Source organism: Ochotona curzoniae, unplaced genomic scaffold (genome assembly GCF_017591425.1).
Source record: "Ochotona curzoniae isolate NIBS_2020 unplaced genomic scaffold, NIBS_Ocur_1.0 scaffold_4937, whole genome shotgun sequence".
Taxonomy (NCBI): Eukaryota; Metazoa; Chordata; class Mammalia; order Lagomorpha; family Ochotonidae; genus Ochotona; species Ochotona curzoniae.
Genome location: NW_024467126.1, coordinates 5,800,473 through 5,826,275, shown reverse-complemented (window position 1 = coordinate 5,826,275; position 25,803 = coordinate 5,800,473). Strand labels below are relative to the sequence as shown.

The following is a 25,803-nucleotide window of genomic DNA, read 5'->3' as shown; positions in this document are numbered from 1 at the left end:
TGGTTTATGGGGCTGCTGGGTGACACATGGCTGGCTGTTGGCTGCAGGGCAGGCCTGGCGCCTTCCTGCCCACTGCCCTGGCATGCCTAGGGGCGCTTGGCCCCTGGGGTGGAGGGGTAAAGGGGTGTGCTGCCCAGGCTGAGGCTCTGTCGCCCCTCAGCCAACTACGCCGAGCACTGGTGCTCCCTGCTCAAGAAGACCGAGACGCCCTTTGGCAAGTGCCACTCTGCAGTGGACCCCACTGAGTACTACAAGGTGAGGGGGGCCCTGCGCGGGAGCAGCTGTCCGCCGAGTCCACCGCGCCTCCTGGCTCACGGCCCCCATCTCCCCCCAGAGGTGCAAATACGACACGTGCAACTGTGACAAGAACGAGGACTGCCTGTGTGCCGCGCTGTCGTCCTATGCGCACGCCTGCGCCGCCAAGGGCGTCATGCTGTGGGGCTGGCGGGAGCAAGTCTGCAGTGAGTGAGGGGCGGGCAGCGGGCGGCGGGCGGCGGGCAGCGGGCGGCGGGGCAGCGGGCGGCGGGCGGCGGGGCAGCGGGCGGCGGGCGGCGGGGCAGCGGGCGGCGGGCAGCGGGCGGCGGGGCAGCGGGCGGCAGGGCAGCGGGCGGCAGGGCAGCGGGCGGCGGGCGGCGGGGCAGCGGGCGGCGGGCAGCGGGCAGCGGGCGGCGGACGGCGGACCCCTCCGGACATCCCCGCAGTGCTGACCCTCGCACCGCCCGCCCTGTCCACAGACAAGGAGGTGGGGTCCTGCCCCAGCTCCCAGGTCTTCTTGTACAACCTGACCACGTGCCAGCAGACGTGCCGCTCGCTCTCCGAGGGCAACAGCCACTGCCTGGAGGGCTTCGCACCCGTGGACGGCTGCGGCTGTCCCGACCACACCTTCCTGGACGAGAAGGGCCGCTGTGTGCCCCTGGCCAAGTGCTCCTGCTATCACAATGGTCTCTACCTGGAGGCGGGCGACGTGGTGCTGCGGCAGGAGGAGCGCTGGTGGGCTGCCCGGCCGCGGTGGGGTGGGGAGTGGGCTGGAGCAGGTGGGGGTTGGCCTGTGCTGTTCCCACTCCCAGCCGGGGTGCCCCAGGGTGACCAGAGCACAGCGGGGGCAGGACCAAGCCTGAGCTGGACCTGGAGCCCGGCTCACCTGCCGCCTGCCTCTTGCAGCGTTTGCCGGAACGGGAGGCTGCAGTGCACGCAGGTCAAGCTGCTTGCCCAGAGTAAGTGGACGCTGCCCCCACCCCTCACCACCGGCTGGAGCCCCACCTTCTGCTCATGCTGAGGGCACCCCTCTGCCCCCAGGCTGTGCCGCCCCGAAGGTCCTGGTGGACTGCAACAATCTGACTGCCCTGACCACGCTGAGACCACGCCCTCGCAGCTGCAAGACGCTGGTGGCCAGCTATGTGCGTGCTGGGGCGGGCTGCTGCGTGTTGCCCGTGTGTGTGCCTGTGTGTGCGAGCTGGGAGTGTGCTGAGCTGGGGCGGGGCTCTGGGCCCCAGTGGAGGGGACGGGGGTCCTGTGCGACTCCCTGTTCCCCGGGAGGGAATGGCAGCCAGGGCAGTCCTGGGTAGAGGCCAGGTGAGGGTCCTTGGCCAGCACTCCCCAGCCTGGGGTGACACTCGCTTCCCCTGGCTGGCATGTGGGCCCATCTCCCCAGGAGGGCTTGCTTTCCTGTCTCCCCAACCCACTCCTGTTCCCCCAGTACCACACGGAGTGTGTCAGTGGTTGCGTGTGCCCCGACGGGTTGATTGATGATGGTCGCGGTGGCTGTGTAGTGGAGGACGACTGTCCCTGCTTGTATCACACCTCACTGTACTCATCTGGAGACAAGATCAAAGTGGACTGCAACACCTGGTGAGGCGGGGAGGGGCCGTGGCTGGAGGGGACGGGCCGCGGCTGGAGAGGACGGCCGCGGCTGGAGAGGACTGGCCGCGGCTGGAGGGGACGGGCCGTGGCTGGGGGGGACGGGCCGCGGCTGGAGGGGACGGGCCGCGGCTGGGGGGGACGGGCCGTGGCTGGAGGGGACGGGCCATGGCTGGGGGGGACGGGCCATGGCTGGGGGGGACGGGCCGCAGCTGGAGAGGACTGGCCGCAGCTGGAGGGGACGGGCCGTGGCTGGGGGGGACAGCCGCGGCTGGAGAGGACTGGCCGCAGCTGGAGGGGACGGGCCGTGGCTGGGGGGGACGGGCCGCAGCTGGAGGGGACGGGCCGTGGCTGGGGGGGACGGGCTGCAGCTGGAGGGGATGGGCCGTGGCTGGGGGGATGGGCCGCGGCTGGAGGGGACGGGCCGTGGCTGGGGGGGACGGGCCGCAGCTGGAGGGGACGGGCCATGGCTGGGGGGGGATAGGCCGCAGCTGGGGGGGATAGGCCGCGGCTGGAGGGGACGGGCCGCAGCTGGAGGGGACGGGCCGTGGCTGGGGGGGACGGGCCGCAGCTGGAGGGGACGGGCCGTGGCTGGGGGGGACGGGCTGCAGCTGGAGGGGATGGGCCGTGGCTGGGGGGATGGGCCGTGGCTGGGGGGGATGGGCCGTGGCTGGGGGGGACGGGCCGCAGCTGGAGGGGACGGGCCGTGGCTGGGGGGGACGGGCTGCAGCTGGAGGGGATGGGCCGTGGCTGGGGGGGACGGGCCGCGGCTGGAGGGGACGGGCCATGGCTGGGGGGGGATAGGCCGCAGCTGGGGGGGATAGGCCGCGGCTGGGGGGAACGGGCAGCTGGAGGGGACCAGCTGCGGTTGAGGGTGACAGGCCACGGCTTGAGGGGAGGGAGCCCTTTTGGGGCTGCCCGCAGTACCTGGCACAGATGCCTCTAAGTGCCCGGTACTGCCTTCGCAGCACCTGCCGCGGAGGACAATGGCAGTGCACCAAGCTGCAGTGCCACGGCACCTGCTCCATCCACGGGAGTGGCCATTACATGACCTTTGACGGGAAGTACTACGACTTCGATGGACACTGCTCCTACGTGGCTGCTCAGGTGAGCTGGCTGCTGCCGGGGATGTGGGCAGCTCTGCTGGGGAGGGCTCCTGCCAGTCAGCAGCAGAGCAGGGGCACAGACACCCTCTGCCCTCCAGTTGTGGGACCGTGCCTGCAGCCGCCCTGGCCGCCTGGACACAGGGGGCCTGTGCGTGCGTGCACTGCGGGATCCCCTGAGCCCACCCTGCCCCCCAGGACTACTGTGGCCAGAACTCCTCTGCTGGCTCCTTCCGCATCATCACGGAGAACGTCCCCTGCGGGACCACAGGCGTCACCTGCTCCAAGGCCATCAAGATCTTCCTGGGGGTGAGTGTGGGCGCAGCTGGCGGGGTGTGCGCGCCCTGGGCTGGGGGCCTGGGGCAGCAGTGAGCCAGCCTGTCGCCCCCCCCCCCGCCCGCAGGGCACAGAGCTGAAGCTGGAGGAGAAGCGGCGCTGGGTGGTGCAGCTGGACGCCGCCCGGCGTGCGGCCTTCACCACGCGGGAGGTTGGCCAGTACCTGGTGGTGGAGGCCAGCACCGGCGTCATCGTCATCTGGGACAAGAAGACCACCATATTCATCAAGCTGGCTCCCTCCTACAAGGTGGGCGCCCCCCGCCCCGCTCCTCCCCGAGCCCCCGGCCCCCCGGCCCCCTCCGGCCGCCTGCCTGAGCCCGGGTGCTGGCCTGCAGGGCACCGTGTGCGGCCTCTGCGGGAACTTCGACGACCGCTCCACCAACGACTTCACCACGAGGGACCACATGGTGGTGAGCAGCGAGCTGGACTTCGGCAACAGCTGGAAGGAGTCCTCCACCTGCCCCGACGTGAGCAGCACCCCGGAGCCCTGCAGCCTGAACCCGCACCGCCACTCGTGGGCCCAGAAGCAATGCAGCATCCTCAAGAGCTCCGTGTTCGGCCCGTGCCACGGCAAGGTGGGCGGGGCCGCAGCATGGAGGGCGGGGCTTCAGCATGGAGGGCGGGGCTGCAGCATGGAGGGCGGGGCCGCAGCATGGAGGGCGGGGCCGCAGCATGGAGGGCGGGGCCGCAGCAAGATGGTGGGCTGCGCGGGGGGCTGGTCAGGGACGTGCTGGCCTCTAAGAGGCCTGTAGCTGGGCTGATGGCGCTGGCTGCGGCCCAGGCACACTGGGGGTCACCCTACAGGGCTTGTCCGCTTGACCCCTATCTGGGCCCACAGCCTCCCTCTGCCCTCCCACTCACTGTGGAGGAAGAAGGAGCTTGGGGAATTCAGGGGGCAGGTCTTGGAACCCCTGCCCTGCTCCTGCAGGGCGGGGTGAGCTGTCCACCCTGGCAGTGCCCTGGTGCACCAGCCGCACCAGCCTCGGGGGCCGGAGCTGCGGGCCTGTGAGGGCAGCAGGGCCCAGGGCTCAGCGGGTGTCTTCCCAGGTGGACCCCACCGTCTTCTATGAGGCCTGCGTGCACGACTCCTGTTCCTGCGACACGGGTGGCGACTGCGAGTGTTTCTGCTCGGCTGTGGCCGCCTACGCCCAGGAATGCACCAAGGCTGGCGCCTGCGTGTACTGGAGGACACCGGATCTGTGCCGTGAGTGCCCATGCTCTGGCACACGGGGCTCCAGGCCATGGGTTGGGCGTCCTTGCATCCTACCTCAGGGTTGCTGTGGGACACTGGGGCCCTGGAATGTCCCTGCTGTGTCACAGTCAAACTAACCTTGCCCTGGGCACCACTGGGAGCTTGGGGCTGTTCCCTTCCTGGGCACCAAGGAGAGCTTGGGGCTGTTCCCTCCCACCCCAGGCACTGCTGGGAGCCTGGGTCTCCTCTCCCTGGGCACTGTTGGGAGCCCAGGGCTGTCCCCTCTGCCCCGGGCACTGCTGGGAGCCTGGGTCTCCCCCTCCCTGGGCACCACTGAAAGCTTGGGGCTGTTCCCTCCCACCCCGGGCACTGCTGGGAGCCTGGGTCTCCCCCTCCCTGGGCACTGTTGGGAGCCCAGGGCTGTCCCCTCTGCCCCGGGCACTGCTGGGAGCCTGGGTCTCCTCTCCCTGGGCACCACTGGGAGCTTGGGGCTGTCCCCTCTGCCCTGGGCACTGCTGGGAGCCTGGGCGTCACCTGTCTCTGTTCCCCCCACCCAGCCATCTTCTGCGACTACTACAACCCGCCCAATGAGTGTGAGTGGCATTATGAGCCCTGTGGGAACCGCAGCTTCGAGACCTGCAGGACCATCAATGGCATTCACTCCAACATCTCCGTGTCCTACCTGGAGGGTGAGCAGGGGACGAGGGCTGGGAGTTGGCATGGGACACCCAGCCTCTCCAGAGCAGCCAAGCAGCTGGAGCTGAGGCCCAGGATGGGCCGGATCACCTGGTGACATTTGTTGCTGAGCTGGGGACTCCTCTGAGTGAGAGGTACTGGGCAAAGGCCTGGTGGGCGAGCCATCCCTGTCGCCCTGCAGGGTGCTACCCCCGATGCCCTAGGCACAAGCCCATCTATGACGAGGACCTCAAGAAGTGTGTCACTGCCAACCGCTGTGGGTGCTACATCGAGGACAACCACTACACTCCGGGAGAACACGTGCCCACAGAGGACATCTGCAAGTCCTGGTACTGAGCCGGGGTGCACAGGGTGCGCAGGGCACGCAGAGAACACAGAGGGCATGCAGGGCACACAGGGCACACAGGGCATGCAGGGCACACAGGGCACAGAGTGCACACAGGGCACGCAGGGCATGCAGGGCACACACAGGGCACACAGGATACACAGGGTACACAGGACACACAGGGCACACAGGGCATGCAGGGCACACAGGGCATGCAGGGCACACAGGGCACAGAGTGCACAGGGCACACAGGGCACAGGGCACAGAGTGCACACAGGGCACAGAGTGCACACAGGGCACGCAGGGCATGCAGGGCACACACAGGGCACACAGGGTACACAGGGTACACAGGACACATAGGGCACACAGGGCACAGAGTGCACAGGGCACACAGGGCACACAGAGCACAGAGTGCACAGGGCACACAGGGCACACAGGGCACACAGGGCACAGAGGGCACAGAGGGCACAGAGTGCACAGGGCACACAGGGCATGCAGGGCATGCATGGTACACAGGGCATGCAGGGCACACAGGGCACACAGAGCATGCAGGGCACACAGAGCATGCAGGGCACACAGGGCATGCAGGGCACACAGGGCACACAGAGCATGCAGGGCACACAGGGCACACAGGGCATGCAGGGCACATAGAGCACACAGGGCACACAGGGTACAGAGGGCACAGGGCACACAGGGCATGCAGGACACAGAGGGCACAGGGCACACAGGGCATGCAGGACACACAGGGCACACACAGGGCACGCAGGGCACACAGGGCACAGGGCACACAGGGTGCATGGCCCAGGGCCTCTGTCCCCCTCGCAGGTGAGGGCCCACAGGGGTCATGGTGACAGTGCTGTGGATGGGGCTGGGGACCAGGACGTGGGTGGGGGAGGCCCTGCAGCCAGTGTCCTTGCCTTGTAGCACTTGCACGGAGCATTCAAAGGTCCACTGCCAGTGGGAGGAAGGTGAGCTGAGCACCCAGGCCAGGAGGCGGGGCCTGAGGAGCCTGGAGGCGGGGTCAGGGAGGACCTGGGCGGGGCCTGGAGAGCCTGGGGGCGGGGCCTCCCTGGCACTCTGCATTCCTGGTGATTCCCAGTGGTTCTGTCTGTGCCTGCACCCCTGGGGACGGTCCTCTCTGCCCGCCTTGCTGACCGGCGGTTGGCATGCTGCTGTCCCCAGGGAAGGTTGTCAACCAGACACAGGACCGCGGGTTCTGCTTCTGGGACATCTGCGGCCCCAACGGGACAGTGTATCAGCATTTCAATGTCTGCGTGTCCACCCCGTCGCCGATCACCCACACCAGCACCCCTGCCACGCCCAGCACCCTCCTCACCAGCACCAGCACCAGCACCACCAGCAGCACCAGCAGCTCAGGTATGCCCCCAGCCACACACACCTCGCTGGCATAGTTGGGTCCCCTGTGTTAGTGTTGAGGGAGTTGGTCCAAGTGCCTCCCATCCCTGGGCAGTGGTTCTGGTGGGCACCATGGCCCCTGCTGAAAAAGCTGCCAGGGGAAGGGGAGGCCGGGCAGGGGAGGGGATAAGGAACATGTGACCATGTAATGACGGCCTTTTCCCTCCCCCTGCCTCTGTTACAGTTCCCACGACGTCAAATGGTGAGTGGCACACAGGGCACGCCGGGCATGCAGGGGTCCATGCTGCCCGGGGTCCAGTGGGTACTGGGGACTCTGTTCACCGTTTGCCGTGCAGGTCAGGAGTGGAGGCAGAGCCCTCTCCTGTGCTTGCCACCTGAGCTGGGCCGCCCTCACGTGACCTGTACCCTGAGCTGAGGAAGGGGCACCCATGGCTCTCATACACGGGTGTGGCTGGGGGCTGGTGGGCCTGCCTTCTGGGTCTCAGCTGCCCAGCTGCATGTGGGCCAGCTCCAGGGCCCCGGGCTACGCCCAGGTCCATCAGTGACCACAGGAGGGGAGCGGCAGTGGCCGCAGGGCTGGGTGTCCCACGTGGCTCTGGTTCCCAGGTACGTGCTGCTGGTGGTCTGACTGGATCAATGAGGACCACCCGACCAGTGGCACTGACGGCGGTGACCATGAGGCGTTCGACAGCGTGTGCGAGAAGCCCGTTGACATCGAGTGTAGGTCGGCCACAGAACCGCACCTCAGCTGGGAAAAGCTGGACCAGAAAGCGGAGTGCAGCGTCTCCCAGGGGTTCAGCTGTGTGAACGCCAATCAGTATGGCAAAGGAGTGTTTGAGCTCTGCTACGACTATGAGATACGTGTCAAATGCTGTGTGCCCCACGGAACCTGTCCGACCTCCACAACGCTGCCACCAACGACTACGTCCTCCACCACACACGCCACTTCAGTGTCCACCGTCTCCACCTCACCCACCAGCAGACCCTCCTCTTCAGCACCCACCCCCTCCACGTCAACACCAACCCCCTCCACATCACCCACCACCCCCTCCACGTTAACACCAACCCCCTCCACATCACCCACCACCCCCTCCACGTCAACACCAACCCCCTCCACATCACCCACCACCCCCTCTACGTCAACACCAACCCCCTCCACATCACCCACCACCCCCTCCACGTCAACACCAACCCCCTCCACATCACCCACCACCCCCTCCACATCAACACCAACCCCCTCCACACCACCCACCACCCCCTCCACGTCAACACCAACCCCCTCCACATCACCCACCACCCCCTCCACATCAACACCAACACCCTCCACACCACCCACCACCCCCTCCACGTCAACACCAACCCCCTCCACATCACCCACCACCCCCTCTACGTCAACACCAACCCCCTCCACATCACCCACCACCCCCTCTACGTCAACACCAACCCCCTCCACATCACCCACCACCCCCTCTACGTCAACACCAACCCCCTCCACCCACTCCACCACCTCTTCCACATCAACACACGCACCTTCAACCCCGCACACCACACCATCCTCTTCAACAGTCACTCCCTCAACCCCGCCTACCACCCCCTTCTCTACTTCTACACCAACACCATCCACACCGCCCACCACCCCCTCTACTTCAACAACCACCCCCTCCACCACCTTCTCTAGTTCAACACCAACACCCTCTACAATCTCCACCACCATTTCTACTTCAACACACACACATTCAACCCCGCACACCAAACCCGAATATTCTTCAACACCCACACCCTCTACTTCAACACCAACTCCCTCCATCACTCCATCAACTACATGTGCACCACAATGCCAGTGGACTGGCTGGCACGATTCTGGCAAGCCTGAGTTTACCCAAGAAGGTGGAGATAATGAAACCGTGGAAAGTGTCTGTGCACCACCCTCTTTTGCAAAGAACATCTCCTGCAGATCTGCCATGTTTCCCAGCCTGCCACTGGACCAGCTTGGACAGACTGTGGTGTGCAACCTCCATGACGGACTGGTGTGCAGGAATAAGGACCAGGTGCCCGGAGGACGGCCCTTCCCCCAGCCCTACTGCATGAACTACGAGATCAACGTGCTCTGCTGTAATCAGACACAATGCACCACCACCACAACAAAAACCACGACAAGGACCTCCACCACAACACCCACCACCACCACTGAGACACCAGCCACAACAACCACCACCACCACTGAGACACCAACCCCAACACCCACCACCACCACTGAGATCTCCACTACAACACACACCACCTCCACACCCACCACCAGCAAGAGCACTGAGACCCCAACCACAACACCCAACACCACACCCACACACACTGCCACCTCCAGCCCAACCACAACACCCATAACAACTACCACACCCACCACCACCAAGAGCAGTGAGGCACCGACTCAAACACCCACCGCCACCACTGAGATCTCCACCACAACACACACCACCACAACGCACACCACCACCACACCCACTGAGACGCCAATCACAACTCCCTCCACCACATCCACTACCACCTCAACTGCAACCACTACGCCCAAAACACACACCACCACCAGCACTGAGACCCCAACACCAACACCCACCACAACCACTGAGATCACCACAACACCCACTACCATACCCACTGAGACCTCAAGCACAGCTCATACCACCACACCCACTACCACCTCCAGCCCAACCACTACGCCCAAAACACACACTTCCACACCCACCACCACCACCACCAGCACTGAGACCCCAACCGCAACACCCACCACCATCACTGAGATCTCCAACACAACACCCACCACCTCCACACTCACCACTTACCCCACTGAGACCCCAACCACAACTCCACCCAGCACCACCACACCCACTACCACCTCCAGTGCAACCACAACACCTACCACCTCCATACCCACCCACACAGCCACTGAGACCACAATCACAACACCCACTACAACACATATTACATGTCATCCGCAGAAAGTATGTGAATGGACTGGCTGGCACGATTCTGGCAAGCCTGAGTTTACCCAAGAAGGTGGAGATAATGAAACCGTGGAAAGTGTCTGTGCACCACCCTCTTTTGCAAAGAACATCTCCTGCAGATCTGCCATGTTTCCCAGCCTGCCACTGGACCAGCTTGGACAGACTGTGGTGTGCAACCGCCATGACGGACTGGTGTGCAGGAATAAGGACCAGGTGCCCGGAGGACGGCCCTTCCCCCAGCACTACTGCATGAACTACGAGATCAACGTGCTCTGCTGTAAATGGATAGAGATGACAGAGTGTACCACCACCGCAACAGAAAGCACGACAAGGACCTCCACCACAACACCCACCACCACCACTGAGACACCAACCCCAACACCCACCACCACCACTGAGACACCGTCCCCAACACCCACCACCACCACTGAGACACCAACCCCAACACCCACCACCACCACTGAGATCTCCACTACAACACACACCACCTCCACACCCACCACCAGCAAGAGCACTGAGACCCCAACCACAACACCCAACACCACACCCACACACACTGCCACCTCCAGCCCAACCACAACACCCATAACAACTACCACACCCACCACCACCAAGAGCAGTGAGACACCAACTCAAACACCCACCGCCACCACTGAGATCTCCACCACAACACACACCACCACCACACCCACCGAGACCCCAATCACAACTCCCTCCACCACATCCACTACCACCTCAACTGCAACCACTACGCCCAAAACACACACCACCACACCCACCACCTCTACCACTGAGACCCCAACACCAACACCCACCACAACCACTGAGATCTCCACCACAACACCCACCACCTCCACACCCACTACCATACCCACTGAGACCTCAAGCACAGCTCATACCACCACACCCACTACCACCTCCAGCCCAACCACTACGCCCAAAACACACACTTCCACACCCACCACCACCACCACCAGCACTGAGACCCCAACCGCAACACCCACCACCATCACTGAGATCTCCAACACAACACCCACCACGTCCACACTCACCACCTACCCCACTGAGACCCCAACCACAACTCCACCCAGCACCACCACACCCACTACCACCTCCAGTGCAACCACAACACCTACCACCTCCATACCCACCCACACAGCCACTGAGACCACAATCACAACACCCACTACAACACATATTACATGTCATCCGCAGAAAGTATGTGAATGGACTGGCTGGCACGATTCTGGCAAGCCTGAGTTTACCCAAGAAGGTGGAGATAATGAAACCGTGGAAAGTGTCTGTGCACCACCCTCTTTTGCAAAGAACATCTCCTGCAGATCTGCCATGTTTCCCAGCCTGCCACTGGACCAGCTTGGACAGACTGTGGTGTGCAACCGCCATGACGGACTGGTGTGCAGGAATAAGGACCAGGTGCCCGGAGGACGGCCCTTCCCCCAGCCCTACTGCATGAACTACGAGATCAACGTGCTCTGCTGTAAATGGATAGAGATGACAGAGTGTACCACCACCGCAACAGAAAGCACGACAAGGACCTCCACCACAACACCCACCACCACCACTGAGACCCCAACCCCGACACCCACCACCACCACTGAGACACCAACCCCAACACCCACCACCACCACTGAGATCTCCACTACAACACACACCACCTCCACACCCACCACCAGCAAGAGCACTGAGACCCCAACCACAACACCCAACACCACACCCACACACACTGCCACCTCCAGCCCAACCACAACACCCATAACAACTACCACACCCACCACCACCAAGAGCAGTGAGACACCGACTCAAACACCCACCGCCACCACTGAGATCTCCACCACAACACACACCACCACAACGCACACCACCACCACACCCACTGAGACGCCAATCACAACTCCCTCCACCACATCCACTACCACCTCAACTGCAACCACTACGCCCAAAACACACACCACCACACCCACCACCTCTACCACTGAGACCCCAACACCAACACCCACCACAACCACTGAGATCTCCACCACAACACCCACCACTTCCACACCCACTACCATACCCACTGAGACCTCAAGCACAGCTCATACCACCACACCCACTACCACCTCCAGCCCAACCACTACGCCCAAAACACACACTTCCACACCCACCACCACCACCACCAGCACTGAGACCCCAACCGCAACACCCACCACCATCACTGAGATCTCCAACACAACACCCACCACCTCCACACTCACCACCTACCCCACTGAGACCCCAACCACAACTCCACCCAGCACCACCACACCCACTACCACCTCCAGTGCAACCACAACACCTACCACCTCCATACCCACCCACACAGCCACTGAGACCACAATCACAACACCCACTACAACACATATTACATGTCATCCGCAGAAAGTATGTGAATGGACTGGCTGGCACGATTCTGGCAAGCCTGAGTTTACCCAAGAAGGTGGAGATAATGAAACCGTGGAAAGTGTCTGTGCACCACCCTCTTTTGCAAAGAACATCTCCTGCAGATCTGCCATGTTTCCCAGCCTGCCACTGGACCAGCTTGGACAGACTGTGGTGTGCAACCGCCATGACGGACTGGTGTGCAGGAATAAGGACCAGGTGCCCGGAGGACGGCCCTTCCCCCAGCCCTACTGCATGAACTACGAGATCAACGTGCTCTGCTGTAAATGGATAGAGATGACAGAGTGTACCACCACCGCAACAGAAAGCACGACAAGGACCTCCACCACAACACCCACCACCACCACTGAGACCCCAACCCCGACACCCACCACCACCACTGAGACACCAACCCCAACACCCACCACCACCACTGAGATCTCCACTACAACACACACCACCTCCACACCCACCACCAGCAAGAGCACTGAGACCCCAACCACAACACCCAACACCACACCCACACACACTGCCACCTCCAGCCCAACCACAACACCCATAACAACTACCACACCCACCACCACCAAGAGCAGTGAGACACCAACTCAAACACCCACCGCCACCACTGAGATCTCCACCACAACGCACACCACCACCACACCCACTGAGACCCCAATCACAACTCCCTCCACCACATCCACTACCACCTCAACTGCAACCACTACGCCCAAAACACACACCACCACACCCACCACCTCTACCACTGAGACCCCAACACCAACACCCACCACAACCACTGAGATCTCCACCACAACACCCACCACCTCCACACCCACTACCATACCCACTGAGACCTCAAGCACAGCTCATACCACCACACCCACTACCACCTCCAGCCCAACCACTACGCCCAAAACACACACTTCCACACCCACCACCACCACCACCAGCACTGAGACCCCAACCGCAACACCCACCACCATCACTGAGATCTCCAACACAACACCCACCACCTCCACACTCACCACTTACCCCACTGAGACCCCAACCACAACTCCACCCAGCACCACCACACCCACTACCACCTCCAGTGCAACCACAACACCTACCACCTCCATACCCACCCACACAGCCACTGAGACCACAATCATAACACCCACTACAACACATATTACATGTCATCCGCAGAAAGTATGTGAATGGACTGGCTGGCACGATTCTGGCAAGCCTGAGTTTACCCAAGAAGGTGGAGATAATGAAACCGTGGAAAGTGTCTGTGCACCACCCTCTTTTGCAAAGAACATCTCCTGCAGATCTGCCATGTTTCCCAGCCTGCCACTGGACCAGCTTGGACAGACTGTGGTGTGCAACCGCCATGACGGACTGGTGTGCAGGAATAAGGACCAGGTGCCCGGAGGACGGCCCTTCCCCCAGCCCTACTGCATGAACTACGAGATCAACGTGCTCTGCTGTAAATGGATAGAGATGACAGAGTGTACCACCACCGCAACAGAAAGCACGACAAGGACCTCCACCACAACACCCACCACCACCACTGAGACCCCAACCCCGACACCCACCACCACCACTGAGACACCAACCCCAACACCCACCACCACCACTGAGATCTCCACTACAACACACACCACCTCCACACCCACCACCAGCAAGAGCACTGAGACCCCAACCACAACACCCAACACCACACCCACACACACTGCCACCTCCAGCCCAACCACAACACCCATAACAACTACCACACCCACCACCACCAAGAGCAGTGAGACACCAACTCAAACACCCACCGCCACCACTGAGATCTCCACCACAACACACACCACCTCCACACCCACCACCACACCCACTGAGACGCCAATCACAACTCCCTCCACCACATCCACTACCACCTCAACTGCAACCACTACGCCCAAAACACACACCACCACACCCACCACCTCTACCACTGAGACCCCAACACCAACACCCACCACAACCACTGAGATCTCCACCACAACACCCACCACCTCCACACCCACTACCATACCCACTGAGACCTCAAGCACAGCTCATACCACCACACCCACTACCACCTCCAGCCCAACCACTACGCCCAAAACACACACTTCCACACCCACCACCACCACCACCAGCACTGAGACCCCAACCGCAACACCCACCACCATCACTGAGATCTCCAACACAACACCCACCACGTCCACACTCACCACCTACCCCACTGAGACCCCAACCACAACTCCACCCAGCACCACCACACCTACTACCACCTCCAGTGCAACCACAACACCTACCACCACCCACACAGCCACTGAGACCACAATCACAACACCCACTACAACACATATTACATGTCATCCGCAGAAAGTATGTGAATGGACTGGCTGGCACGATTCTGGCAAGCCTGAGTTTACCCAAGAAGGTGGAGATAATGAAACCGTGGAAAGTGTCTGTGCACCACCCTCTTTTGCAAAGAACATCTCCTGCAGATCTGCCATGTTTCCCAGCCTGCCACTGGACCAGCTTGGACAGACTGTGGTGTGCAACCGCCATGACGGACTGGTGTGCAGGAATAAGGACCAGGTGCCCGGAGGACGGCCCTTCCCCCAGCCCTACTGCATGAACTACGAGATCAACGTGCTCTGCTGTAAATGGATAGAGATGACAGAGTGTACCACCACCGCAACAGAAAGCACGACAAGGACCTCCACCACAACACCCACCACCACCACTGAGACCCCAACCCCGACACCCACCACCACCACTGAGACACCAACCCCAACACCCACCACCACCACTGAGATCTCCACTACAACACACACCACCTCCACACCCACCACCAGCAAGAGCACTGAGACCCCAACCACAACACCCAACACCACACCCACACACACTGCCACCTCCAGCCCAACCACAACACCCATAACAACTACCACACCCACCACCACCAAGAGCAGTGAGACACCAACTCAAACACCCACCGCCACCACTGAGATCTCCACCACAACGCACACCACCACCACACCCACTGAGACCCCAATCACAACTCCCTCCACCACATCCACTACCACCTCAACTGCAACCACTACGCCCAAAACACACACCACCACACCCACCACCTCTACCACTGAGACCCCAACACCAACACCCACCACAACCACTGAGATCTCCACCACAACACCCACCACCTCCACACCCACTACCATACCCACTGAGACCTCAAGCACAGCTCATACCACCACACCCACTACCACCTCCAGCCCAACCACTACGCCCAAAACACACACTTCCACACCCACCACCACCACCACCAGCACTGAGACCCCAACCGCAACACCCACCACCATCACTGAGATCTCCAACACAACACCCACCACCTCCACACTCACCACTTACCCCACTGAGACCCCAACCACAACTCCACCCAGCACCACCACACCCACTACCACCTCCAGTGCAACCACAACACCTACCACCTCCATACCCACCCACACAGCCACTGAGACCACAATCATAACACCCACTACAACACATATTACATGTCATCCGCAGAAAGTATGTGAATGGACTGGCTGGCACGATTCTGGCAAGCCTGAGTTTACCCAAGAAGGTGGAGATAATGAAACCGTGGAAAGTGTCTGTGCACCACCCTCTTTTGCAAAGAACATCTCCTGCAGATCTGCCATGTTTCCCAGCCTGCCACTGGACCAGCTTGGACAGACTGTGGTGTGCAACCGCCATGACGGACTGGTGTGCAGGAATAAGGACCAGGTGCCCGGAGGACGGCCCTTCCCCCAGCCCTACTGCATGAACTACGAGATCAACGTGCTCTGCTGTAAATGGATAGAGATGACAGAGTGTACCACCACCGCAACAGAAAGCACGACAAGGACCTCCACCACAACACCCACCACCACCACTGAGACCCCAACCCCGACACCCACCACCACCACTGAGACACCAACCCCAACACCCACCACCACCACTGAGATCTCCACTACAACACACACCACCTCCACACCCACCACCAGCAAGAGCACTGAGACCCCAACCACAACACCCAACACCACACCCACACACACTGCCACCTCCAGCCCAACCACAACACCCATAACAACTACCACACCCACCACCACCAAGAGCAGTGAGACACCAACTCAAACACCCACCGCCACCACTGAGATCTCCACCACAACACACACCACCTCCACACCCACCACCACACCCACTGAGACGCCAATCACAACTCCCTCCACCACATCCACTACCACCTCAACTGCAACCACTACGCCCAAAACACACACCACCACACCCACCACCTCTACCACTGAGACCCCAACACCAACACCCACCACAACCACTGAGATCTCCACCACAACACCCACCACCTCCACACCCACTACCATACCCACTGAGACCTCAAGCACAGCTCATACCACCACACCCACTACCACCTCCAGCCCAACCACTACGCCCAAAACACACACTTCCACACCCACCACCACCACCACCAGCACTGAGACCCCAACCGCAACACCCACCACCATCACTGAGATCTCCAACACAACACCCACCACGTCCACACTCACCACCTACCCCACTGAGACCCCAACCACAACTCCACCCAGCACCACCACACCTACTACCACCTCCAGTGCAACCACAACACCTACCACCACCCACACAGCCACTGAGACCACAATCACAACACCCACTACAACACATATTACATGTCATCCGCAGAAAGTATGTGAATGGACTGGCTGGCACGATTCTGGCAAGCCTGAGTTTACCCAAGAAGGTGGAGATAATGAAACCGTGGAAAGTGTCTGTGCACCACCCTCTTTTGCAAAGAACATCTCCTGCAGATCTGCCATGTTTCCCAGCCTGCCACTGGACCAGCTTGGACAGACTGTGGTGTGCAACCGCCATGACGGACTGGTGTGCAGGAATAAGGACCAGGTGCCCGGAGGACGGCCCTTCCCCCAGCCCTACTGCATGAACTACGAGATCAACGTGCTCTGCTGTAAATGGATAGAGATGACAGAGTGTACCACCACCGCAACAGAAAGCACGACAAGGACCTCCACCACAACACCCACCACCACCACTGAGACCCCAACCCCGACACCCACCACCACCACTGAGACACCAACCCCAACACCCACCACCACCACTGAAATCTCCACTACAACACACACCACCTCCACACCCACCACCAGCAAGAGCACTGAGACCCCAACCACAACACCCAACACCACACCCACACACACTGCCACCTCCAGCCCAACCACAACACCCATAACAACTACCACACCCACCACCACCAAGAGCAGTGAGACACCGACTCAAACACCCACCGCCACCACTGAGATCTCCACCACAACGCACACCACCACCACACCCACTGAGACCCCAATCACAACTCCCTCCACCACATCCACTACCACCTCAACTGCAACCACTACGCCCAAAACACACACCACCACACCCACCACCTCTACCACTGAGACCCCAACACCAACACCCACCACAACCACTGAGATCTCCACCACAACACCCACCACCTCCACACCCACTACCATACCCACTGAGACCTCAAGCACAGCTCATACCACCACACCCACTACCACCTCCAGCCCAACCACTACGCCCAAAACACACACTTCCACACCCACCACCACCACCACCAGCACTGAGACCCCAACCACAACACCCAACACCACACCCACACACACTGCCACCTCCAGCCCAACCACAACACCCATAACAACTACCACACCCACCACCACCAAGAGCAGTGAGACACCGACTCAAACACCCACCGCCACCACTGAGATCTCCACCACAACGCACACCACCACCACACCCACTGAGACCCCAATCACAACTCCCTCCACCACATCCACTACCACCTCAACTGCAACCACTACGCCCAAAACACACACCACCACACCCACCACCTCTACCACTGAGACCCCAACACCAACACCCACTACAACCACTGAGATCTCCACCACAACACCCACCACCTCCACACCCACTACCATACCCACTGAGACCTCAAGCACAGCTCATACCACCACACCCACTACCACCTCCAGCCCAACCACTACGCCCAAAACACACACTTCCACACCCACCACCACCACCACCAGCACTGAGACCCCAACCACAACACCCAACACCACACCCACACACACTGCCACCTCCAGCCCAACCACAACACCCATAACAACTACCACACCCACCACCCCCAAGAGCAGTGAGACACCAACTCAAACACCCACCGCCACCACTGAGATCTCCACCACAACACACACCACCACCACACCCACCACCAGACCCACTGAGACGCCAATCACAACTCCCTCCACCACATCCACTACCACCTCAACTGCAACCACTACGCCCAAAACACACACCACCACACCCACCACCACCACCACTGAGACCCCAACACCAACACCCACCACAACCACTGAGATCTCTAACACAACACCCACCACCTCCACACCCACTACCATACCCACTGAGACCCCAAGCACAACTCCCTCCACCACATCCACTACCACCGCAACTGCAACCACTACGCTCAAAACACACACCACCACAGCCACTACTGAAATCTCAACCACAACACCCACCACTATCATTACTGAGACCACAAGCACAACACCCAACACCATACCCACACACACTGCCACCTCCAGCCCAACCACAACTCCACCCATAACACCCACCATACCCACCACCGCCGCCAGGAGTGAGACCCCAACCCCAACAGCCACCACCACCACTGAGATCTCTACCACAACACCCACCCTCTCCACACCTACTACCACACACACTGTGTCTCCAACCACAACTCCCATCACCACCACTGAGATCTCCACCGCAACACCCACCACCGCCACAGTTGGGACCGGATCTGTTGTCTTTACAACCACAGCGCTGCCAGGTGAGTGAACCTTGGGTGCCTCTTCCCGGCCGAGCCGGTCCTTCGCACTTTGGTCCACCCAGTGCAGGCACAATGGGTCCATGTGGGTGCTACCAAAGGAATGCCACTGTTCCTCACCCCTGCTCTGGTTGACAGCCTGTAGACAGCCCATCTCGGCTAGCCCCAGTGCTGTGGGATGCCAGGCCTGGGTTGGAGACTGCCTTGAGGAGCTACCAGAGCCTCCCCTCTGTCCTCTCTTTGGAGACGTCAGGGCATGTGTGCCAGAGGTTGGCCACCTGGATGGTAGCTAGTCTGGCCCTCTCAGATGAACCCCTGCCCAGCTATCCCCTCTCTCGTCATTCTCGCAGCCCCACAACCTCAGGTTTTTGGTGGTTCCTCCGGTCTGGGGGGCTGGCAAACCTGTGGTCCCACCCCTCACTGCTCAGGTTCCCCCCTCACTGCTCAGGCCCCTCCCTCACTGCTCAGGTTACCCCCTTACTGCTCAGGTCCCCCCCTCACTGCTCAGGCCCCTCTCTCACTGCTCAGGTTACCCCCTTACTGCTCAGGTCCCCCCCTCACTGCTCAGGTCCCCCCTTACTGCTTAGGTTCCCCCTCACTGCTCAGGCCCCCCCTTCACTGCTTAGGTTCCCCCCTTCACTGCTCAGGTCCCCCCCTCACTGCTCAGGTCCCCCCTTCACTGCTCAGGTCCCCCCTTCACTGCTCAGGTCCCCCCCTCACTGCTCAGGTCTCACCCCTCCTCACCTTCTGGCCCTGCTCCTCCCTGCTCTGGTCCTGCCCTCACCTCTCACTGCCCAAGTGGGTGGTTCAGGTCCTCTGCAGCACCCAGAGTGACAGATGCCATTGGCCTTCCTGTTTCAGTTTCTACAGGCAGCCCCACCACCTCCAAGATCACCAGCAGGACCACCCCGACACCAATTCAATCCACCACGGTCACCCCCATTTCCTCTCCCACCGTGGTCATCAGCACGGGCACGGGCAGCACCAGCGGGGTCAGCTCCTCCACCCAGATCTACTGCTGCATCGTGAACGACACCGCCAGCAACAACGTCACCTACTACTCCCCAGGTACCTGGGTCAGCGATGGGGCAGGAACCGGGGCCAAGGTCCACGTCAGGGAAGGGGACGTCTCCAGGGCCAGCACCACCCTGCAGGGCTGGAACCCCCTCGCCCAGGGTACAGGCTGGGAAGGAGGGGACATCCCAGTGTCCCAGGAACAGGTGGTGGCATAAGAGCTCGGCGTCTCTGCCCCTGCAGGTGAAGAGGTGTACAGCGGCAAGAAAGGTGACCACTGCTACTATGCCAACTGCTCGGTCGATTGCACCATCCAGTACTTCAACTGGTCCTGCCCGTCCTCCCCCTCTCCCACAACCTCCCCGACGCCCACGCCCACCAGCACCAGCACCCCCACTTCCACCACCCCCACTCCCACCTCCACCCCCACTTCCACGACAGGCACTACCATTCCCACCCCGGCTCCCACCACCACCCCCACTTCTACCACCCTCTCTCCCACCACCACCCCCATTCCCTCCACCCCCACGTCCATCATCATCGCCTCTCCCACCACGACCACGTCCTCTCCCACCACCACCTCCACCACCAGCACCTCCAAGCCGACAACCACCAAGAAGCCGGGGTGCCCTGATTTTAACCCTCCCAGGGAGGTGAGTGTGCCCCTGTGTGGGCGTCCCGGCCTCCAGGGCACCCGGCACTGCCCCAGCCCCACCCCGAGCTGCCATGACCAGCCCTCCCATCACAGGAGAACGAGTCCTGGTGGCTGTGCAACTGCACCAAGGCCGTGTGCCGTGACGACAACACGGTGGAGATAGTGGAGGTCAAGTGCGAGCCCCCACCCCCACCCACCTGCTCCAACGGCCTCAAGCCCGTGCGCGTCCTGGACGAGGATGGCTGCTGCTGGCACTGGGAGTGTGACTGTGAGTGCCGCCCGTCCACGCCGCTCGCATCGGGGGGCTTCTGCACGGCTCACCCCGGCGAGCACCGGGGCTGGGGGCTGCCGAGTCGGAGGGGCAGGGCTGGGGAGCCCAGTGGGCGAGGCTCATCCTGCCTTCCCATGCTCACCCGGCGCCTCCGCAGGCTTCTGCACGGGCTGGGGAGACCCACACTACGTCACCTTCGACGGGCTGTACTACAGCTACCAGGGCAACTGCACATACGTGCTGGTGGAGGAGATCGTGCCTACGGTGGACAACTTCGGGGTCTACATCGACAACTACCACTGCGACGAAAGGGACAAGGTGTCCTGTCCCCGCACGCTCGTGGTGCGCCACGAGACGCAGGAGGTGCAGATCCGAACTGTAAACATGATGCCCATCGAGGTGCAGGTGCGTGGACACGGCCAGCTGCTCCCGCTGGCCCGGTGGGGACCCGCAGGCGCCTGTGGCCCAGGGACTGGGCGGGGTCTGCCCCGACTCACGCCTGGGACCGGCTGGGCAAGAGTCCGCCTCGTCCCTGTGGGCAGGGCCGGGGAAGCCCCTACACTGACGCTGACCCCCGCTGGCCACAGGTTCAGGTCAACAGGCAGATGGTGGCGCTACCCTACAAGAAGTTCGGGCTGCAGGTGTACGAGTCGGGCATCAACATCGTGGTGGAGGTGCCCGAGCTGGGCGTCGTCGTCACCTACAACGGCCTCACCTTCTCCGTCCAGCTGCCCTACCGTCTGTTTGGCAACAACACCAAGGGACAGTGCGGTAAGCACCGCACTTTCCCCCACTCCGCCCTGGGCCCTTCGTGGCCCGCACACCCCCTGCCCTGGGAGCGGGCCGTGTCTGCCGAGGGCACCCGGTCTCCAGCCGCTCTGCTCAGGCTGCTGCAGCCATCAGCCGGGCTGCCCTTGGAGGGGGACACCGGGCTCTGTTTGGCCCACTGATCCGGGCAGGTGGCCGGGCTCTGTCTCTGGCACCTCACGGCCTCGTCACCCCTCTCCGCCCACCAGGCACCTGCACCAACAACACAGCGGATGACTGCATGCTGCCCAGTGGCGAAGTCATCTCCAACTGCGAGGTGGCAGCTGACGAGTGGGTGGTGGCGGACCCCTCCAAGCCACAATGCACTCCAGGTGCCTTCACCACCCAGAGCCCAGCTGTGACCACGCAGGCGAGCAGGGCGCCACCCAAGAACTGCACTGGGTCCCCTGTGTGCCAGCTCATCCAGGACAGGTGACCCTGCCCGGCCTGGCTGTGGCCTCTGTCTCATCTCCCAGGGCCCCAGGGAGGGGGCGAGGCCCAAGGCGGGGCTGGGTCACAGAGCAACACCCCTGTGCCCTCTCAGGGCCCCAGCTGGACGGGCAGGTCAGGGGACAGTTGGCACAGGAGAGGGTTTAAGTACCTGCTGCCCAGTGGGGGTGGGTTTGCAGGCAGCGCCTCCCTCAAGCCCTGTCTTACTCCTCTGCCGTTGCTGGGGGCCTAAGCTGGGCTCCTGGGGGCCAAGCAGCAGGACAGGCGGGCTTCCTGGGCAGAGCATGTGTGACTCTGGCTTCCCCATGCAGCCTGTTCGCCGGGTGCCACGCCTTGGTACCGCCCAAGCACTACTACGAGGCCTGCGTGTATGACACCTGCTTTGTGCCGGACGCCAGGCTGGAGTGCGCCAGCCTGCAGATCTACGCCGCCCTGTGTGCACAAGAGGGCTTCTGTGTGGACTGGCGGCACCACACCGGCGACGCCTGCCGTGAGTGTGCGGGGGACAGTCACACGGAAGCCTGGGCGCGCTGACTCCAGGGCACCGAGGCGAGGTGGGCGGCACTGCCACTCCAGGGGCTGCCCAGGGTGTGGCCCTCATGTGTGCCTCTTTCCTGCAGCGGTGACCTGCCCGTCTCACAGGGAGTACCAGGCCTGTGGACCCCCGGAGGAGCCCACCTGCCAGTCTGGGTAGGAATCTGCCAGGATGGGAGTCTGGCTGGCCCCCATCCACAGAGACTACACCCAACAGCCGCGCCCCTCCCCAGTCCCTCCCTCACACGCTGCACCTCTGTCCCATAGCACCCCGCAGAACTCCACGCGCCTGGTGGAAGGCTGCTTCTGTCCTGAGGGAACCATGAACTTCGCACCTGGCTATGACGTGTGTGTGAAGACCTGCGGTAGGGCACTTGTTTAACTGTCCCTGCCTGGGGCCGCAGGGCCAGTGAGCCGCTGCCGCCTGGGACGCCGGTCACGCTAACTTCGCTCTTCCCTCCACAGGCTGCGTGGGACCGGACAGCGTGCCCAGAGAGGTAGGCGCAGGGGCGTGCAGACCCTGCCGGACGGGGGTGAGCTGGGAGCCCCCAGGGCACCGAGTCAGCCTGTCCGAGGCTGAGCTGGCTGGGACAGCCCCGACTCACTCCCTGGGGCACCTCCCTTGCACCTGTCCCTCCACCTGCCTGCCTGTCCATCCTGTCCCAGCCATCCAGCACCTGCACCCACCGACCTGCCTTTCTCCCTGCAGTTTGGGGAGCGCTTTGAATTTGCCTGCAATGACTGTGTGTGCCTGGAGGGCGGCAGCGGGATCGTGTGCCAGGCCAAGGAGTGCAGCCAGGAGGGCCCCACGGCCTGCACGGAGGAGGGCACCTACCTGGTTACTGAGGTCAACCCCGCCGACACCTGCTGTACCCTCACCTCCTGCAGTAAGACCCCCGGGCACGGGCAGAGTGGGCAGGGCCTGTATGGAGGGGCTGCCGGGTGTGGGCAGAGCAGGCAGGGCTGTGTCCCCATGGGGCCGCCTATGTCGGGGGTGCTGGGTGCCCTGGGAACCTGGAGTGGGGCCATGACCCAGGTGCCGCCCTCACCCGTGTGCCTCCCCCCTCCCCAGAGTGCAACGCCAGCCTGTGTGGCCAGGAGCTGCCCACCTGCTCCCTGGGCTTTGAGCCCAAGAGCCGCATTGTGAGCGGACGGTGCTGTCCTGTGTACGAATGTGGTGAGTGACGCTGTCTGGGGTCCATGCCCTGGGGTCCTGCCCACCGGGGGTCCATGCCCTGGGGTCCTGCCCACTGGGGGTCCATGCCCTGGGGACCTGCCCACCTGGGGTCCATGCCCTGGGGTCCTGCCCACCTGGGGTCCATGCCCTGGGGTCCACGTCCTTGGGTGCTGCCCATCTGGGGTCCATCGGCCTGAGGACCACACCTGATGACCTGCCATCTTAATCTCTTGCAACCCCCAAGTTCCCAAGGGTGTGTGCGTCCACGAGAAAGCTGAGTACCAGGTGAGCCAGCACCGAGTGGGGATGGGGTCCCCTCGGGTGGGGATGGGGTCCCCTCGGGTGGGGGATGGTGTCCCCTAGGGTGGGGATGGGGTCCCCTCTGGTGGGGGATGGTGTCCCCTAGGGTGGGGATGGGGTCCCCTCTGGTGGGGATGGGGTCCCCTCTGGTGGGGGATGGTGTCCCCTAGGGTGGGGATGGGGTCCCCTCTGGTGGGGGATGGTGTCCCCTCGGGTGGGGATGGAGTCCCCTTTGGTGGGGATGGGGTCCCCTCGGGTGGGGATGGAGTCCCCTCGGGTGGGGGAGGTGTCCCCTCGGGTGGGGATGGGGCTAGCGCGTCCTGCTGGCCGGCTCACCACTGTGCCTGTGCCTGAAGCCCGGCTCCCCAGTGTACTCATCCAAGTGCCAGAACTGCGTGTGCACCGGCAGCCAGGACAGCAGTGGCCTCAACGTCATCTCCTGCTCCCCAGTGCCCTGCAACGTCTCCTGCAGCCCTGTGAGCAGATGCCCTAGCCCGCCCCGCCCCAGCCTCAGTGCCCCCCTGCCCTGCCCTCCGACCCCTGCCCCGGCCACTCCCCCTCTCGCGGAGGAGCAGTTGGAGCCCGCCCAGGACCCCGGGAACTTGGCAGGGCTCAGCGGGGACTGTGTCCGTGTGTGTAGGGGTTCGAGCCCGTGGACGTCCCTGGAGAATGCTGCCAGAAGTGCGAACAGACCCACTGTATCATCCAAGTGCCGGACAGCCCGTACCTGGTCCTCAAGGTGGGCCCCGCCCCTGGCTCACCAGCCGCTGCCTGTGTCTGCCCCGTGAGGTGTCCCCTCCGTGCCAGTGGCCCCTCTGCTGCCCCTCACTGAGGCTCGGGGTCCACGCTGGCAGCCGGCCTCGCCTCCACAGGCCGAGGCCCTCTTACTGCCCGGGAAGTTGGCAGTGGGTGCTGGGGCCCCGGTGGTGCCCGGACATGCCCCGCCACCACAGCTCTGCCGGACACTGGCCCCACTTCCGACGCATCCAAACACACCCGCACCCCAACACGACCTACCCCCACATACCCCAACACACCCCAACAAGCCCCCACTCCCTCACCCTACCGCACACCCCGATTCGGCCTGCAGCCCAACACGTCCCTCCCCCGCCCCAGCCCGCACCCTGACGCTCCCAGGACCCTCCCCACGCACCCCTTCACGCCGTCGCTGCTTTGCCCACAGCCCGGGGAGGTACATCAGGACCCCGAGAACAGATGCACGTTCTTCAGCTGCGTGAAGATCCACGACCAGCTCATCTCGTCGCTGTCCAATATCACCTGTCCCGAGTTCGACCCCAGCAGCTGCGCCCCCGTGAGTG

General features: G+C 62.5%; 1 protein-coding gene across 1 annotated transcript in view; it reads left to right on the top strand.

Annotated features, from left to right (window-relative positions):
- Positions 1-25,803, top strand: part of MUC2 (mucin 2, oligomeric mucus/gel-forming) — a 32,149-nt gene that overhangs the window by 5,707 nt on the left and 639 nt on the right. The window contains exons 14-50 of the mRNA XM_040970832.1: positions 161-255; positions 335-461; positions 735-990; positions 1,162-1,214; positions 1,297-1,397; positions 1,697-1,848; positions 2,826-2,964; positions 3,159-3,269; positions 3,364-3,543; positions 3,632-3,871; positions 4,344-4,500; positions 5,046-5,177; positions 5,366-5,513; positions 6,434-6,477; positions 6,692-6,886; positions 7,493-7,778; positions 7,929-8,297; positions 8,706-9,139; positions 14,147-14,593; positions 19,106-19,172; positions 20,274-20,344; positions 20,534-20,716; positions 20,852-20,943; positions 21,039-21,213; positions 21,374-21,621; positions 21,804-21,987; positions 22,233-22,455; positions 22,785-22,963; positions 23,094-23,163; positions 23,275-23,372; positions 23,473-23,504; positions 23,717-23,894; positions 24,080-24,184; positions 24,429-24,469; positions 24,841-24,960; positions 25,125-25,223; positions 25,668-25,796. Of these exons, the coding sequence (XP_040826766.1) occupies positions 161-255; positions 335-461; positions 735-990; positions 1,162-1,214; positions 1,297-1,397; positions 1,697-1,848; positions 2,826-2,964; positions 3,159-3,269; positions 3,364-3,543; positions 3,632-3,871; positions 4,344-4,500; positions 5,046-5,177; positions 5,366-5,513; positions 6,434-6,477; positions 6,692-6,886; positions 7,493-7,778; positions 7,929-8,297; positions 8,706-9,139; positions 14,147-14,593; positions 19,106-19,172; positions 20,274-20,344; positions 20,534-20,716; positions 20,852-20,943; positions 21,039-21,213; positions 21,374-21,621; positions 21,804-21,987; positions 22,233-22,455; positions 22,785-22,963; positions 23,094-23,163; positions 23,275-23,372; positions 23,473-23,504; positions 23,717-23,894; positions 24,080-24,184; positions 24,429-24,469; positions 24,841-24,960; positions 25,125-25,223; positions 25,668-25,796 (5,960 nt within the window). The remainder of the gene's footprint in view (positions 1-160; positions 256-334; positions 462-734; positions 991-1,161; positions 1,215-1,296; positions 1,398-1,696; positions 1,849-2,825; positions 2,965-3,158; positions 3,270-3,363; positions 3,544-3,631; positions 3,872-4,343; positions 4,501-5,045; positions 5,178-5,365; positions 5,514-6,433; positions 6,478-6,691; positions 6,887-7,492; positions 7,779-7,928; positions 8,298-8,705; positions 9,140-14,146; positions 14,594-19,105; positions 19,173-20,273; positions 20,345-20,533; positions 20,717-20,851; positions 20,944-21,038; positions 21,214-21,373; positions 21,622-21,803; positions 21,988-22,232; positions 22,456-22,784; positions 22,964-23,093; positions 23,164-23,274; positions 23,373-23,472; positions 23,505-23,716; positions 23,895-24,079; positions 24,185-24,428; positions 24,470-24,840; positions 24,961-25,124; positions 25,224-25,667; positions 25,797-25,803) is intronic.